This window comes from Ischnura elegans, chromosome 4 (genome assembly GCF_921293095.1).
Source record: "Ischnura elegans chromosome 4, ioIscEleg1.1, whole genome shotgun sequence".
Lineage (NCBI taxonomy): Eukaryota > Metazoa > Arthropoda > Insecta > Odonata > Coenagrionidae > Ischnura > Ischnura elegans.
The window spans coordinates 52,972,880-52,989,535 of record NC_060249.1 but is presented as its reverse complement, the minus strand read 5'-3'; the positions used below and the strand labels follow the sequence as shown (position 1 = coordinate 52,989,535).

At 39.3% G+C, this 16,656-nt stretch overlaps 1 protein-coding gene across 1 annotated transcript in view; it reads left to right on the top strand.

Moving 5' to 3' along the window:
• Window positions 1-4,277: 4,277 nt before the first annotated feature.
• The window catches only part of LOC124157474 (chitin deacetylase 1), a 31,914-nt gene continuing 19,535 nt past the window's right edge, over window positions 4,278-16,656 (top strand). The window contains exon 1 of the mRNA XM_046532210.1: window positions 4,278-4,534. Coding sequence (XP_046388166.1) covers window positions 4,477-4,534 — 58 coding nt within the window. The 5' untranslated portion in view covers window positions 4,278-4,476. The remainder of the gene's footprint in view (window positions 4,535-16,656) is intronic.

Below are 16,656 nucleotides of genomic sequence, written 5' to 3'. Positions count from 1 at the left end.
AATGTAAAAATGTAGTGATTGGTACTAAATTTTATGAAAAATTCTATTTAATTTTGCTAGCAATTTTAATGCAGGCCCCTTTTCATGTTGAGGCCCTAGGCTGAAGCCTGATTAGCCCATTGGTAAATATGGCCCTCAAGCAAACTATTACAGACTACATTTTGGGGGATTCACGGCCGTATTTTCAGTATACACAGGCGTATGACATCCACCGTATTTTGCGGAAAATAAGGAGGATTTCGGACGCATACGGATACCAAGACATAATACCTACGGCCGTCTCGGTAAAAACCAAAGATAATTTTAAAAATTTAGCATTATTCAAATGATAATTATAGGCCATTTAATAAAAATTATGGTTTTCCGATGCGTAGGAATTGGCAAAATATTACCAGCATCGGGAACTCACGTACCACCCAAGCCTTCACCGTACCTTGAATATTCAATAGTACACGCTGGTGTGAGGAACACCCTCACATTGCTGGGAAAGGTACTGGCCCCCTACTCTGAATGTATGAAGTTCACACGCCTCTGGCTTAGTCACAAGTGACCTCTAGTCTCAAATAATCAAACCAGTCCTCGAGTTGAATCATTTGGTTAGTGCTTTCATACCATGCCAGCATATCGCGAGACAAAATATGTACGAATGAGCTGAATTTCCCACTGAGGCTTAATATATCTTTTTAAACATCCAATTAAAATACCCGATTAATTAGCTTATTAAAATAAAAAAGGCGTCCTATTTTTCGATTTGCTCCCCGAGTGACCATTTATTTCAGCTCCCCTAATCTGCGCCTGTGACCGAGATGTGAGGATTGAAGAGGAACGCTACCTCCAGCATCAGCTGCCTTTTAACAAATGAAGGCTGGGAACACGACACATGTTGTCTAATTTGATAGAAGATGATACTACAACGAAGTACTATCTTCCAAACGCTTGCTAACCCTCTGTCAATGAGGTTAGCAAAAGGATTCGTAGACTTGAGTTGTCACGAATTCTCTGAAACGCGCGTAAAGCGTCCACATCTAAATTGATCAGCGATTATTACTATTTAAAAAATTCCGTCTTACAACAGCTAAAAAAAACACTAGCTAATCTTCATTCCTGATGACCATTATCGCATGTGTACTATTTTATTAGAATGTAGTCTACCTCCCTTCATCCCGTACAGTGACTGACTCATCTTCTTTCGGGAGTAAAATCGAACGACACAGTCCAGGTAGTATTACAATATATTTTTATTATTCTAAAAAAATGCTTTAATTCCTACTAAAAATAAAATATTAATTACCCTGCATTCGCCCAAGGTCCAACCCATAAATTTAACCGATAAAAGACTACATTTTCAAAACCAAAAACGTGGTGCGCCTTCGCTTCACGTTTGACACTGTAGTAGTATAAATTCATCATAATATCGTTTATTTGAGATTCTAGTGGTAGTATTGTAATGAATATTTACTGAGAGAGAATTCGATTTTAGATGTTGAAATTGACGTGCCCCGCGTTTTTGATTATGGACAAGTAGTCTTTTATCTGTAAAATGAAAACGTTGACCCTAAGCCCTAGGGACCCTTCAAGGAACATTCCCACATCTTTACGTGAAATTACCAATACATTCTGATTCTGATAATATTACAAAACTGTCATTTATCATCTACCGATGTGTCCTATCAATAGTGACGATCGTTTGCATTCACAAAGGAACATCTATTAGGCATGTTTTTTTTTCCTTAAAAGGTGCGGTGGCCCACAGTATGGAATTAAATGCATGAATTTCACATTCTAGTGGCTTAATCCGGGGGAATTCTGCCTTTAAATACCCAAACCAACCCTTGGGTTGAAGAGCTGAGTGAGTTTGAAAAATAAAACGTGGAAGAACTGCAAATAAGATAAATAATATAATAAAACAATATGAAAAGGTACACAACCACAATTTCCTATTTTTTTAGAAAGATGTATATTAGCATCAGAGAGAATACAATGAAGATCTATTAAATTCGAAGAATCAGCCTAATTGACCAATTCAGAGACACACAAATAGTGAATCCCTATCAAGAAGACTGTATCCAGGCGGAAAACTTACCAACTTGCCCTTGCCTCGAGGTTAATACGATCGGCTTTCGACGAAGATTGTAACGGCAAAATCCGATGTCACGCAATTGGCCCGAATGACTGATTCTGACAATGGAGAGAAATAACATGTCGTTAATGTCGATTGGAAAATTTATTTCCATTGAACTGATTACTCACGAAGAAGGAGAAATATTAAGATTTTTAAAAATCCATCATAAATTACTTCTTTAATTCTCTAACTTTTTCGAGATACCATAATAATATTGGAGGTTTCAATATCAGTCTCAGATTTTGGTTCCTGCGCAGCCAACTTGAACGCTTTTTTATGGACAGTACATTCCGGTTAATTGGGTTATATGGGGACTGGTATTCTTTTCCCCACTTAAGCGGCTTCCCCATTCATGACGATGTAACTACATTACGAAACCCGGGCCGTGCCCATATTAATATAATAGTGAACCTGACTCCTTTATTTCCAACATGAAAAGCATAACAAACATATAATACATCGGCGATGAAACGAAAAAGAAGGCCACATGAAAATAAAAATGTATTATCGTTCTTAATAACAACTAAGAAAATATTACAATTATTTAAGTTTATCCGAAATTATGAGAGTAGATTAAAATTTGTGCACGTGTATCCCAACCTCCATTAAGGGGAACGCGTTCTTCTAACTTGAGCAACAGCAGCAGAGACGATTAAAGAGGAAACGCGTTCAGGGTTAGTTCAATGGAGAGGACGAATGTACAAGGTCGGCGTCTAATGTTTAAAAAAATGTATATATTCAGGCAAGCATTGAACACATGGTCCGTAAAAACGGCTTTTTGCCCCAATTAACCAAAGAAAGGAGATCCAAGTCGAGGCTGACCTGAGGCTGCCTCTGACATCCGTTGTTCCGAATCTCCGCAATCTACCCGAGGGGATCTCCATTAGAACTCGAAACACTGGTTTGGCTGTAATACCGCGCGTAATATTTGCGACGAGAGGCAATCATGCCTATCGGGACTCTATAGGAATATTCGTCAGTCAAGTAAGTAATTTTGGCTTAGCCTCCTACCTCTCATACACTCGCTCCAGTAGTATTTCGTGCTACTAATAGCAAGGGGGGCCAAGATTAATTTAAGGTTTGGTAAACTCATTTTAGAGAAGAACCCCACATGATATTTTATATTTAAATACATGGGAATATTTAATAAACAACGGAGTATTACAGCATACTCTGGCAGTGGCATAGCCTCAGGGGGGTTACCCGGGTTTCAACCCCCCCCCACCCCCTTGAGCCTCGATAAAGGTCGCCAAAAAATGAGTAAGATGGCCTCAATAAATGAATTTTAATAAATACTCGTAAAAAATTACTTTTTTCGAGTCTTAAACATCACGTTTTCAGCATCGATAATCCCAAAAATTTCCGGGGGAGGAACCCTGTTTACCCTGAGGTGTTTTCCATGCACCCTAGAAGGTCCCCGAGATCTCCGGTAAACCCCCCTCCATTTTAAAATCCTGGCAACGCCACTCTACTCCCGCTCTCACGCATGATACAATAAAGTAATTCAAACGACGGTTTCCGCAATTTTATCGTTTTCCCGCATTTACAGGGAGGAAGCAGGCCACACAGCCCCTCCCATGTGCGCCAATGGAATCCACTGTATTTACTCTGATGCCCTTAGGGCCGGATCAAAGTCGTTGTTTTGGGAGAGGCGGTACATCACTTTCCGCGGCGCCTTGGTGGTATGGTATACATCTCAACAATAGCGTGTCTGAGTTATGATATGCGTAAAAAATGGCTTTTGGATATTCATTTACATTTATATAGATATTCATATTAATTTTTGCAAGCTTTATAAACAATGGAGATTTACAAACACATTGAACACTCGCACTGTAGAGCCACCTTACATATTACCATATTTTCAATTTTCCCAAAAATTGGGGAGTGAGGCGGCCGCTCCTCCTGTCCCCCTCTAATCCGCCACTGTCTCGGAAGAGAGACTCCACGCAACCAATTCAAATAAGCGCCCTCCAGCGATCTTGCGGGAAAAGCACAGCGGGAAACGCCACCTGAATGAGGAGTCGAGAACTACTGATGTCGGGTGGTGTGTTACTGAGGGGTCCGAGTGGTGGAGGAGGGAGGGGGGAAAAGGAGAAAGAGGAGCCGGCGGGAGGGGGTGGTGGGGAGGCGGAGGAGAAGGCAGTGGCGCGGACGTCGGCCAAGACGGCCACTGCAGAGAACAGTTCAACCAAAGGGAGGACGGAGTCTGGAAGAGAATCAGCGGGCGTGCTTCAAGGTTTTCCTCTCTTCCACGGAAACACAAGAACATCGACAGCAGTCACCTCCGCACACAGGTTTTCTCTTCACGTGTCGGGACTCCCGGTCAGGGAATCCAGAAGCCGAGGGATATAATGAAACATCGCAAACTTTTGGTGCATCTGTTGGAGCTCTTCTGTGTCTTCAGCGCAGGTAGGATCACGTTCGATGTATTTTTTCTCCCCCTCTCCAAACCAAAGCGTTGTAATTTTTTTTCCTAATCAACCCCGGAGATCTCAAGGACTGAAACAATGCGCTTCGTTGCGTAGATCTCCCGGCCGCGATTGACACACAGCTTTCAAGATTTCGTGGAGATTCTTTTATTTTTTTAAGCGGAAGGTTTTTTTTGTCCGTGTTTTAGCGGCAAGAGAGATCGGCGAGACCGCTTGACGCGGCGGCTGGGTACATAACGCTCGTAACGAGTCAGCATCGGGCGGTTTGAGGAGAAATTGTCTCCGTCGATATGGGTGCGTTTGCGCCTCGATCAGGCGGGACGGGTTCGGGAAACCTATTCGAATGTTGAGCACACTCGAAATCGATCAAGGCGATGTCTCTGGCGATACCAAAAGTCCCTCAATTAAAAAGGCATTTTTGAGATGGAAGAACCGGTGTTGGCCTGTTTTTATTAAGTGAAAGTTTTCGAAGTAGTTCATTGCCATATTTTCTCTCTCTTTCTCCCTCCTGCTCCGAAAGATGTGGAACTTGCTGTTGACTAAAGGGACTTAAAAATTCTGCTTTCTTTTTTTTCATATTTATCCACGGTAGGATTTTTAGCAATTTTTTGTGGGACTCTTTTTTTTTTATTCTCAGATTTTTTTAAAGCTTTCGCCGACGATTCCCGTTGATGAATCTCGACCGATTCCTTTCAGTCGAGCACTAAAATGTTACTTTCTAAAGGGGTGATTTGATTGCACGCAACGGGAGACGATCACCTTGGTATTTAAAGCACGGAGGTGAGTGAGTAGCGATATTTTTAACCGGCTGCACGCGGAGTGTGCATGATTAAAAAAAACAATCAAATGAAATTTTATGCAAAAAATACTAGTACGCAGTAGGCGTAATCACATTATTCAGAGCTCAATTTAACTAACGAATACGGAGGTGGTTCCCAGACTGCACGATTAAAACTAAATTATTTCCATGTATGTCATTTTGAAAAATTAGAGGGTAAAAAGTACAATTATTACACACAGATAGTATATAATGTAATCTTCATATTTTTAATTTAACATTTTCCCTGGAAAATTGAGCATACCGAAGCGTTATTTTCATATAATTAATATAACTCGACTTAAATTACAGCATCCCTTCAATAACATACAACGAAAATTATGTCAGCTATTCGTCAAAACGACCAATACATCTCAGCATTATCAATCATTTTGCCGAAGAGCCTGTACATAAATGCGGATTTTTAAATACAATTTCCAGGAAATTGTGTAGGGAAAGGCTTTTTTATTGGACATCAGCCGATGTAGTACAATCGGAAGATCGTATTTTTAAAATTTCAACAAAATGGCATTTACAAATTCCCTTATGACAACCTTGGTTTCCGCGAGAAATCTTTTGAGATAATCGCTCAAGGAGATTTCAACGCCTGCGTGTGTCACTCACGTCTGATACAAGTGCAGAAAGAATGAGTGTTGTAGGGGTTTGAAACGGGAATATACGTGAATTATTCCTTTTAGCTCTAACAGAAAATAAACACAGCGAATCCCGCAGAAGTGGACCCGACGAAGCGAAGCGATAGCGTGAGGTAAAGTCCTATCGAAATCTTCAATCGCCTTGTTGGCGTCGGAGTGAAATCTTTGTCAGTTTATCCGGAGGCCACGCGTTCTATGTCCCTCCTGAGTGGGTTCCATGTGATTGAGTTGTGAAACTTTAATCATAGTACTGAAGAAATCCAAAATATCTTATTTTTCTTCCTTCAAACAAAAACAGCCTAAAATTTCGCACAGCGCACTTATCACTATGTATTCGTCCTACATGACTTACTCGATCCATAATTTCTTCATTTTCTTTCCACCAGTAGCATTATATCGAATTTTCGTACTATTGTCGTTCAATATCCTATTTCACAGCATACATTCACCAGTATTCGATTAGTAAAAGGGTAACTATTCTAGCGGTAAATAGAAATTTATAACGGTATTAATACAGAATAAAAAAAGCTTCGGGGTAAATTTTTGATGACAGTGAGAGTAATTCACAAATAAAACAAAGAAAGCCTGATATTAGAGGAATCTAACCATGCGGCACAGATGAAATTCAAATTTTATCGTTAGAGTTATCGGAGAGAAAAAAGAAAGTTAGGATAGATTCGTACAGCCAAATTCATGCACATAAAAGAGGGTACACAAATATAATAGGAGTGGGACACAGGAGATCGGAAGCAGAACGGGGAAGTGACGTATGCGCGCTCTCGCGAAAGGAGGAGGATGGGAGGGGGAGGGAAAGCGAGGTGGGTGGGCGGGGGAGGAGAGGGTGGGTAGGGGAGGAGTGGGAATGAGGGCGCGGGTGAGGAAGGCACGGCGGAATGCGGGAGACGCAGACGCCGCGGCGGGAGGGGAAGGGGGGGGAAAGGGTTAAGGGAAAGGGGGTGGAGCGGAAGGGAGAGAGGAGAGGGGATGGGTCGGTCAGTGGGGCAGCGTTGGGTGCATGTCTGGGGGGAGGTTACTTCTGTATTTCCGAATGAGTTTATCAACACTCATCCTTTCTGCACTTATATCAGACGTGAGTAATCCATGCAGTCGTTGAAGTCTCCTCGAGCGATTATCTCAGATTTCTCGCGGGAACAGAGGTTGCCATTAAGGAGTTTGTAAATGCTATTTTGTTGAAAGCAGAAAAATATGATCTTCCGATGGTGCTTCATTGGCTGATGGCCAATGATTCGAGAGTTATTGGATCTTCAAATGAATCGTACAATGAGTCATTCATCTCTCGATGTAACATCGATGGAACTATGGAAATGAACATTTTCCCGAGGAAGAGAGCCTTGTAAGTGAGCCGTAACTCGTGCAACGTAGGCGGTCACTTATTGAAATTCCTAACAGATCCCAGCTATTCGCCTAAATCTGTGACGTCATTCGAATTTGATCTCAAAGTCGGAAATACAGAATATTCCATCTAGTGGTGCACAGCAATTATTTTTTTTTACTTCTTCCTCAACAGGTATTAGGGATGAAGATCTCGTTTTTTTTCGGACCGTTCTCGTGTGAGCGTTAAACCGTGAACATTAACATTGAAATATTCGAAATCACTGGCACCGAAGACCCGGGAACTCTCGTTAGTTCATAACGGGACCAAAACCTTGGGCCGTACAACCCAATGACTGGTTTCCACGGAAAAGATTCGAATTCCAGAGTTGAAAGTTTCGTATAACGAAAGTGAATTTTTTGGGGGAAAATCTTATGAATGAAAGTAGAGAAAAATTTTAAGTGCTATTACTCAAAGAATGATTCCGTCGGTGCATGATCGTCGATTATGAAAATAAATTTTCTCCTTCACAAATGAAAATATTTCATTGAATTTCACCGAAGATCAAAGAATTCCACTAGAATTGCGATGCCTAATTTCACGAAGCTGACCTGCTTGACATATTTCAAATTCAATATTTATATAATATAAATATGTATGCAATTTCAATATTCAAACCATAAATTTTCTCATTAGACACTATATTATCAATTAATAATTTCCATTGCAAGCAGATTCAATTGAGTGATCCTAAACACTTGTCTGGTAATTTTCGGTTTCGTTAAAATACACTGCTCTCCGAGGGTTACATTATTATTTACGTAATTATTATTTGCCGGCCTCGGTGACAGCGGGGTAAAGTCCTCGACTGCCAAACCGAAGGTCGCGGGTCCGAGTCCCGCCTGGGTAAGTTATCCTTATCCAGGGCATGGGTGTGTGTGTGAATGTCCTTCATTGTTAATTGTTAATTCCCCATTGTAAATGCCGTAAATGTACTGTTTATGGGGTAACGGAAATAAATAAATAATTCGCCATGAGGAAGAATAAATTTGGAGGTGAAAATACGACGTCATGAACAATAATTCGATCAGTTTGCACCGTTAAAAATTATTTCAAGGACAAAATTCACTGATTAACGGTTTGAAAATGGTGAGGCGTAGGCGGAAGGGGGACGTAAACCGGATAAATTTGAGGCGTGTGGCCAAAAAGGAGTTTTGAAGAGACAGAGAAGGACAAAGATTCGGGCATGTTAAAGTTACAAAAAAGCTGAACCCAAAATGTTGCGAAGTTGTTGGAAGACACAATTAGGTATGATGGTGAGGATTATCAAACAGAAGAAATCGTCGTAAATGGGGAGATCATCATTTACTCTTTGATTCAAATTCATTATAAGAAATTATAAATTCATACGAACGTCCGCAGAACCAAGTCTTTATTGTTTTGGATATAGTTCATTTCTAAAAAAATGAAATTGAGATTATTCATACTCTTTCTAAATAAAGGGAACTCAAATAATATTCGAGATAAATTCTTCGTGGTCTAATACATAAAAAACTTCCTTCAAATTACTAAAAATAAATTAATTTATGCGTTAAAATAAGGATTCAAGCCCCCATACAAAAATCAAAAGCAGATTATAAAAGCCTCTGGCTCAAAACAAAAATTTCCGCTACCACGTATACCATTTTGTTGTCCTTCCTCATGAGATTCGTATCGCAGGATTTCTTATCGCACAGAATCGAACTTGGCGAACTGAATGCATCACAATCAGAAGGATAAACAGCCTTCATGATTTTTACTTTTGTCGTAGAAATATCAGATTTCAAACCATGATAAAAAGCGCTCCAAAGCGCAAGAGCAGCCATGCAGTAGGTGAAGGACCATGATTTTCAAAGATTTTCCGTCCCAGATGGTGACGCTTGCCCTAACAGGAATAAGGCCCTTTGTTGAAACCATAAATACAACGCTTTTTAGAATAGCATGGTGATATATGAAAGGCATAATTTCATCAATGCGATCATATTATTATTCAAAACAGGGACTCCATAATAATTATCAATAACATATGAATAAAAATGAGACACCGAGCTAATAGGGGCATTCAGACAGTCGGGAAAACATGCTTTGCCTTCATTGAAAAAGGAATGGTATGCAAAACCAAAATGTATTCCTGGAATTAAAAGATCCTCAAACCTGAGAATATTAATGGCAAAACTTTCCAAGTAATTCAAACGCCATTTGTTAAAATAGATGATTAGCTAAAGTAGGAGCTGATTAAGTACCTTGTTTTGGAAGTGGAGCGGTTCATTACTTCCCGCGGCTTCTTGTTGGTATGAAATATCTACCGGCGATAATGCGTCTGAAGTCTAAGATACGAAGGCAAATGGCTTTAAGATATTCATCAATTATTTTCAAGCATTATGATCGTCCTGTTTTTTTTACTGCACGTTTATTTAAAAAATGAAATATCATGGAGTTTGCTTATTTAAAATTACTTAACCTAACCAAACTTTGATATTTAACCCTCCCTGATGTTATATATTATATACGTAACTGTTTTTTGACTTATTTTCAATCATTATAAAAATGAATAGCGTGCATGAGCTAAAGAAATTGATTCGAAATGAAGGACCCTAAAACGTAAATAATAGAATGACAAGACTTCCCAAGGACTTAAATTGGCATTCGGACGAGTGCGTGCGCGCAACCTCCATATAAAGAGTTAGTTGGACAGGTTTTTTTCGGTTGCTGGACACACGAGGCAAATAAAAGCAAGAGAGGTGAAAAAAGAGAGGCGGCTCCAATGGTGCGACCTTTAGATCAATTGGCACCGATGCAGAGGACGCGAGTTCATGCACGTGAATGACGAACAAGCGGTTTGGGGGTGTATCATTTCTTCACTCGAAAAAAAAGGCCACCATAGCATTTGACCTGTCTCTCAGTGATTCAAACCGAAGGTTTGTTTGCGCAGGTGAGGTCAGAGCTCACCTCAAACTAAGCCATAGGCGTGTGAACTTATCTTCATCCCCCAAAAAAATGAGGTCTTTTACATCGAGGGATGCTCCCCACCATTAAAAATTAGTTTAACAAGATTTCCCAAGGACTTCAAACGCTATTCGGTAGAATAGATGAGTAGTAAATCGGACGGAGTCGAGAAATGTTTTAGACTTGAGGGTAAACATATTTTGCCTAAGTATAATGGCAAGAAAAAATGCAAGATAAATAGGATTTCTTACCGGCTTTCATTCTTATAATTAAAAAAACTACATCATGGGAGAAGTGGGCACTAGACTTTCCAAGTACAAAGTCTCATTCTGCAGAGTGGTTGAATAATACTCGTATTAGAGTTGAGAGGGGTTTCAACAGCCAAAAATGGACCAGTGAGCAATCACATTTGCGACCAGTGATGAGTAATCTCGGTCCAACATACCCAGGCGGGACTCGAACCCGCGACCTTCGGTATGGCAAGAGAGGACTTTACCCCACCCTAACCAAGGCCGGTATACATCTCGTTTTCACGGTGGGCAGCCAGCTCCTTTCCTTGTGCCTCCCTATACTTCGAGGATTTATGTTGAGTTCACCCGGGATTTGGAATCAGAATCCTTGGAAACCAAGCTACTAAAAGCTCCACCTATTGTGTTAACCCGCATTAGTTCAAGATGCCTAAATACGGGAAGCATTCATTCCATTGCCATAAATCGTTCTGAGTGTCGTGTATCCTTCAATATCTATTTTCAAATTCTTGTACGAACGAATCAGCATATTTTGAGGCGAAAAAACGTCGAATAGATTTAATGCAGACGAATGCGCATGTAAAATAATTCATATGATACGCTGATTACGCAATTCTTACGCTTCTCAGTCTATGTTCGGTTTTACCAGCTCACACTAGAATCTCGTTTTTACTGGAAAATAAAGGCAATAACTAATGGGTGCGTACAATATTTTTTCTGGCTATATGGTTGTGGAAAAATCATTATTTATTGCTTAGTTAAAATTACACAACCTAACAAGACTTTCCGAGGACTTAAAGCAGCATTCAGTCGAGCACGTGTGCGCAACCTCTTTAGAAAGAGTTAGTCGGACAGGTTTTTTCGGGTGCTGGACACACGATTAAATATCTACGCTATCAATATAACTCGCGATGCTACCGTCATGACCATAACTGGGCACTCGTTCAACTTTTCTCATAGCTTAAAACCTTGATGTAAATGTGACGCGTTAATGAAGTCTATGCACGCACGGAAGACGGGAATAAAACACATTCTTATATACTTATACAAAAAATAAATTACGGAGCGATGGATATCTCGGTTACTATTAACATGATATATTAAATATGAAAAAAGGTGAGTTTTCTGATGCTCGAGCGTTCAATCCATAGCTCTCCACACATGCGCACGACTCGGGAGGCATTTTTCATTGGAGGGTGGCCAGTGGCGGATTAAGGGTGAGGGCGACCGTTACCCCCTCCTACATCTCCGATATTCTCCTAATTGTAGAAAAATCCCTTTTAATAACGTGGTTTTATAAAGTTTTTAAGTATTCACTTAAATAAAAAACGCTTGTGGGTTTTATGCCGATTAATTTTTTCGAAGGTTTTTCTAATGAGCCCCATTTTGTCGTGAGGTATTGCATACCACCAGGCGTCCCGAAACTACTTGAACCGCCAAGAAGAAGATAGCCAAAACCTCAATGGTACTCAAAAATGGTGGCAGATGATGGGTACGGTAATAGAATATTTGCTCAGTTATTTTTCAGTTATTAGTACATATGGCTTTACTATTTTTTTGGCTATTTTTGCTAAATTTGGCTTGGTTAATTTCGCAAAAATCGTCTTGTGAATAATTGCGCTCTTTTAATATGGTATAAATTACCAAGATACGACAGGAACTAGCAGGACCCAGTGAGAGATTAAAGTGGCTCCATCAGGATCACCCAGTGCCCTAACCAGAAATATGAGTACATTTCTGTAACGCATGTCATGACTTTACAACCTCAGTGACATCCCACTAGCATTAAAATTATATGTTAATTATTTTTAATAACCCCGAGTAAATTTTTTCGCAATAAACCATATTCGAACGCATGCTACACCATTTACAACATTGCAATGCAGCCAAAAATCCATAAAAAATAAGCTTAAACGGCCCTTGGGTCATAGACAGGAAATCTTCGCCTCACTACAGAAAATGAAGATAAGTTTGGAATCGCCTTTTAGTTTACGTTTTAATGAACTAAATTTGTATGCATTTGCTTTTAAATGTACGCTAATAATTCTACCACTACCGCTGTACATAGGTATGGAGGACGGGCCCAAGTGGTGGATACAGTGTAACGATTTCCTATACTGGTTTTGGAAAAGAAATACGAAACGATACGTTTAGAACCTTATTTTCTACCTCCCGCTGTCCCAATTGTATGCACAGATCATCGAAAAGGGATCCACGTCAAAGCCAGCCCACTTTGATGAATGGTATTACGAGAGAGATCCGTACGAAGAACGGTTTTCCGCTCTATCTATGTCACTTTGAAGTTCGTGCGTTTAATTTTAGCCGGAGAGAACGAGTCCTCCACTCGCGTCCCGGAAAATACAATTCAGAGCCTCTCGTAAGAAACTAAACACGGCGATGACGCTAGGGCGGAGAAAGTGAAAATTGAAAAGTCCGTTTTTGCGGAAAATCGCGGAAATTCTAAATGGGGTACGTGAGAAACTCTCGGAACAAAACTGCTCGCGGTGAGAACCAACTCCAATTGTAAACGAAGGGAAAACGATGCCAAAAACATTTTTTTTCCTAAAAAAACGTGAAAATCACGTAACCCCAAACACTCATCAAGGAACTGACTGATTCCTTTATTAAACTAGACCTTGATGGGAAAAATAGGAGTCTTGTGAATGATCACCTTTTTAACTGAGCAACTCCTTACTCCATTCGACCTTCCCGGAGGTAATGAGATCCGAGAATTTGCTCAAGGAAGTCTCTGTGTACATTTTACGGCACACGAGACTGCATTCTCGGTAAAAAAAACATAAAGGTTGAATAAGGAGAAATCGTAATGGACGTGGTCGATTAAGGTTCGACTTGCTCAGCCAAGCGAGCCTTTGTCTAAAAATGATTTTTGAAATTCAATATAAAGATTCGTTTCTGCTATGTCTTCTAGGCGACCTCTTATTTCAAAAGAAATTTTTAACTACTTTAATGCACATAAACAGGATCATGGTTGCGCATATTTTCATAGCAGATAATGCCGCTAAAACTGAATTTAAACTGTTTGAAAAATTACCCAAGAATCTCTCTAGAGAACTCCGTAGTCTTCCACTTTGGCCGATGATTTCTTGGGAAAGACTATGGAAAATATTTTATTTTAATCAAGAGAAACTCATAGGTTCCAATAGACTAATAATCTAAGAATGAATTTTGCCCTGCTACAAATTTTTTGAGTACTCAGCGAGCTGTATTGCGGAATTCAGCTCTATTAAGCTGGAAAGAAACTGAATTCGGAGGTGTTTGACAGGAAGCCTAAATTTAAGGATAAACCAGCTATTGCTACTCTCAGTTCCTTGCCATTTAAGGTATTGTGGATTTATATATTCAAGCTTGAAGTAAACCTATTTGAAGCCATCACTAAAAACTATGATGACAATATTACTACAGATTGGATGTATCAGAGGTAGTAACATCTTCTTTGATATTAATTTAACTTAGACATCAGCGACTGGTGTATAGCTTAAATTAATATCAAAGAGTTGATGAAATAAAGAGGCTTTCTATGGCACAGTTTCAGGAATTAATCAGAACTTTATTCACAAGGCATATAAAGGTAAATAAGTGTAATTAGAGTATAATACACAAATTAGGCTGGGAATGATGGGTGTATTTTACGGGAGGTTTTTATTTACAGATGAATGTATTGGACCAAGTTGAATGTATTTTTTTGCGAGCATGATTTTTAAAGAATTTGTTTAAGATATTCAGCGATTTGGTCTATTTTAATGAGTACCAGAAATTAGTATTTGAGTGGTAAAGCACAATCGGTTATTGGGTAAGAGGGCATCCATTAATTACATGAGGCGTTTAGGGGGGACAGAGAAACCAATTCTCACCCAATCTCACGTGGGGTAGAGGGGGGTCCCATTAAGCATAACATATTTTTTCTGCAAAAACCGTATAAAATTGCAATCTTAGTAATCTTAAACACTAGTTTAACCCTTTCGCTGCAGTGAACGTACCTGGTATGTTCACACGGCAGGCTGCTGTGAACGTTATCTTAACACGTTGCGTACCGGGGTACTTAAATACCAGGGAACGCCGAGATTGGAAATATGTGCCTATTAGGGCGTAATGCCTTTGGTTTAAACATGGTTAAAAAGCTAATGTTTAGAATATAACTTTATCCAATCAAACTTTATGATGCATCAATTCATTATGAATAATGAACAACAACTGAAAACGTGCTAACGAATACGTACTGTACGCTTTAAAATTTCTTAGGTTGACGCGCCTAAATGATGAGAATCTTCGTCATCCGTCCGGAACGTTCAGGAAAAAAATGATGAAAATTCTCGCCGTCCGTACGCAACGTGTTAAGTAAAATTAACGAAACATTTTTTTTCTTTTTAATAAATCAAACACAAAGAAGCATACATGAAGCATGTTTTACACTGAAAATATGCATTTTGAACAATCTCTTGTGAGATTAGAGGGAGGGGGGAGAAGGTCTAGCCAAATTTCACGATACTATCTCTTTACGAAGAGTCCAAAAATTATAAAAATCATGTCACGTAATTAATGAACTAAGACATTGGCAGAACATCAGAAGTAAATAAAAATACATCTCTGCATAGGAGTCCAACTTAAAAGAAATGGATAGATAAATATTTGAATCCTTCAAGCAACTAATCATAAGAGCAGAGGCATTCTTAGGTCACTTGATTTTGTATATTTTGTGCATAAGCAGTTGAAGTACTCAAAAATTTCATATTGGTGGGAGATTCTTAATGAAATTACTGTTTCCACTTATGGGAGCATGCTTATATTCCGTTAGCAATACTGGCAGTCAAGTTAGCAAACATTCTAAAAACAAATATAAAATTGTTGAAAATTAACATTGGCATGAGTAATTTGTGGAGTGGAGAGCGAGAGAAATAAAATGACTGATAGAATCAGAAACTATTCTCATTTGAAAAAATTCCCCTGGACCGTGAATCAAACCACGGACCTTTGGCTTTCCGTACCTAGTACCACGAGCCTCGGTATAATTGCCATGAGAATTAAAAACCTGGATAGCGTAGTGGTCTGTGCAGTGGCCCGGAAAGCCAAAGGTCCGTGGTTCGATTCCCAGTCCAGGGGAATTTTTTCTCATGGCAATTCTTGTATATTTCACCGCCGTTCACGCGGCAGGTTTAGAAATATTACACATATTCTCATTTGTCTTGTTACCGTCTAAGAGACCAGTGATTGTAGCTCTTTTTTTTTAACTTAAATCAACAAAAGAATACAACCTGGCAGAGAAAAGTTTTTGCTTTCTCATTTTGTCACAGTGAATTTTTTTTGGGACAGAGGTGTCTTTAATACATAATTTTTGATTTTTACCTAACTCATTAGCTCAACATTAAGATGCTCTGAAAATCTGAAAGCTCCAAGACGCTCAAAAGCTGATCACCTTTTTGTCAATGAGTCACTGCATGTTTTGTAGTTATCTTCATAATAATCATCATTTCCTCCGCCATACAATGGGATCTTGATAAATGTGCATGAGGAATCTATTCTGAAGGATTAAAATCTGACAGAATAACCTAGGTAATTTATATCACCAAAATTGAACCATGACAGCTGAAATATACGTACATCATTAATTGTGCAAAAAAATTTTGAGAACGAGAAAACTTTGAAGGACAACAGAATTGGCTTCATTCTCAAAACCAAAAACGAAATAAAAGGTTTTAAAAATCACTTAATTGCTAAAATTTTGTAAGAAAAGTGAGCATTTAATTACCATAATAGTTTTTCATATGCAGTGGTGAAATGCATAGCGATCTATGGAGATGCTACTGACTGAGGTTAAATGTTAAATAAAAAATTATGAAGATTCATCGGTCCAGCCTTTTTTTGAACTTAATGCAAGTAGGATAACAAAGCAACCTACCATATTCATACTTAGGATTCCTCATGTTTATCATGTTTAGAGGGCAGTACCTCTGCACACAAATCTTCCCCTTCTGACAACAGCTACAAAGTAATGCATTACAGGGCTCTGTTTTAGGCTCTGCTCCTACAGCAGTAGCAGTGCTCAGCAAT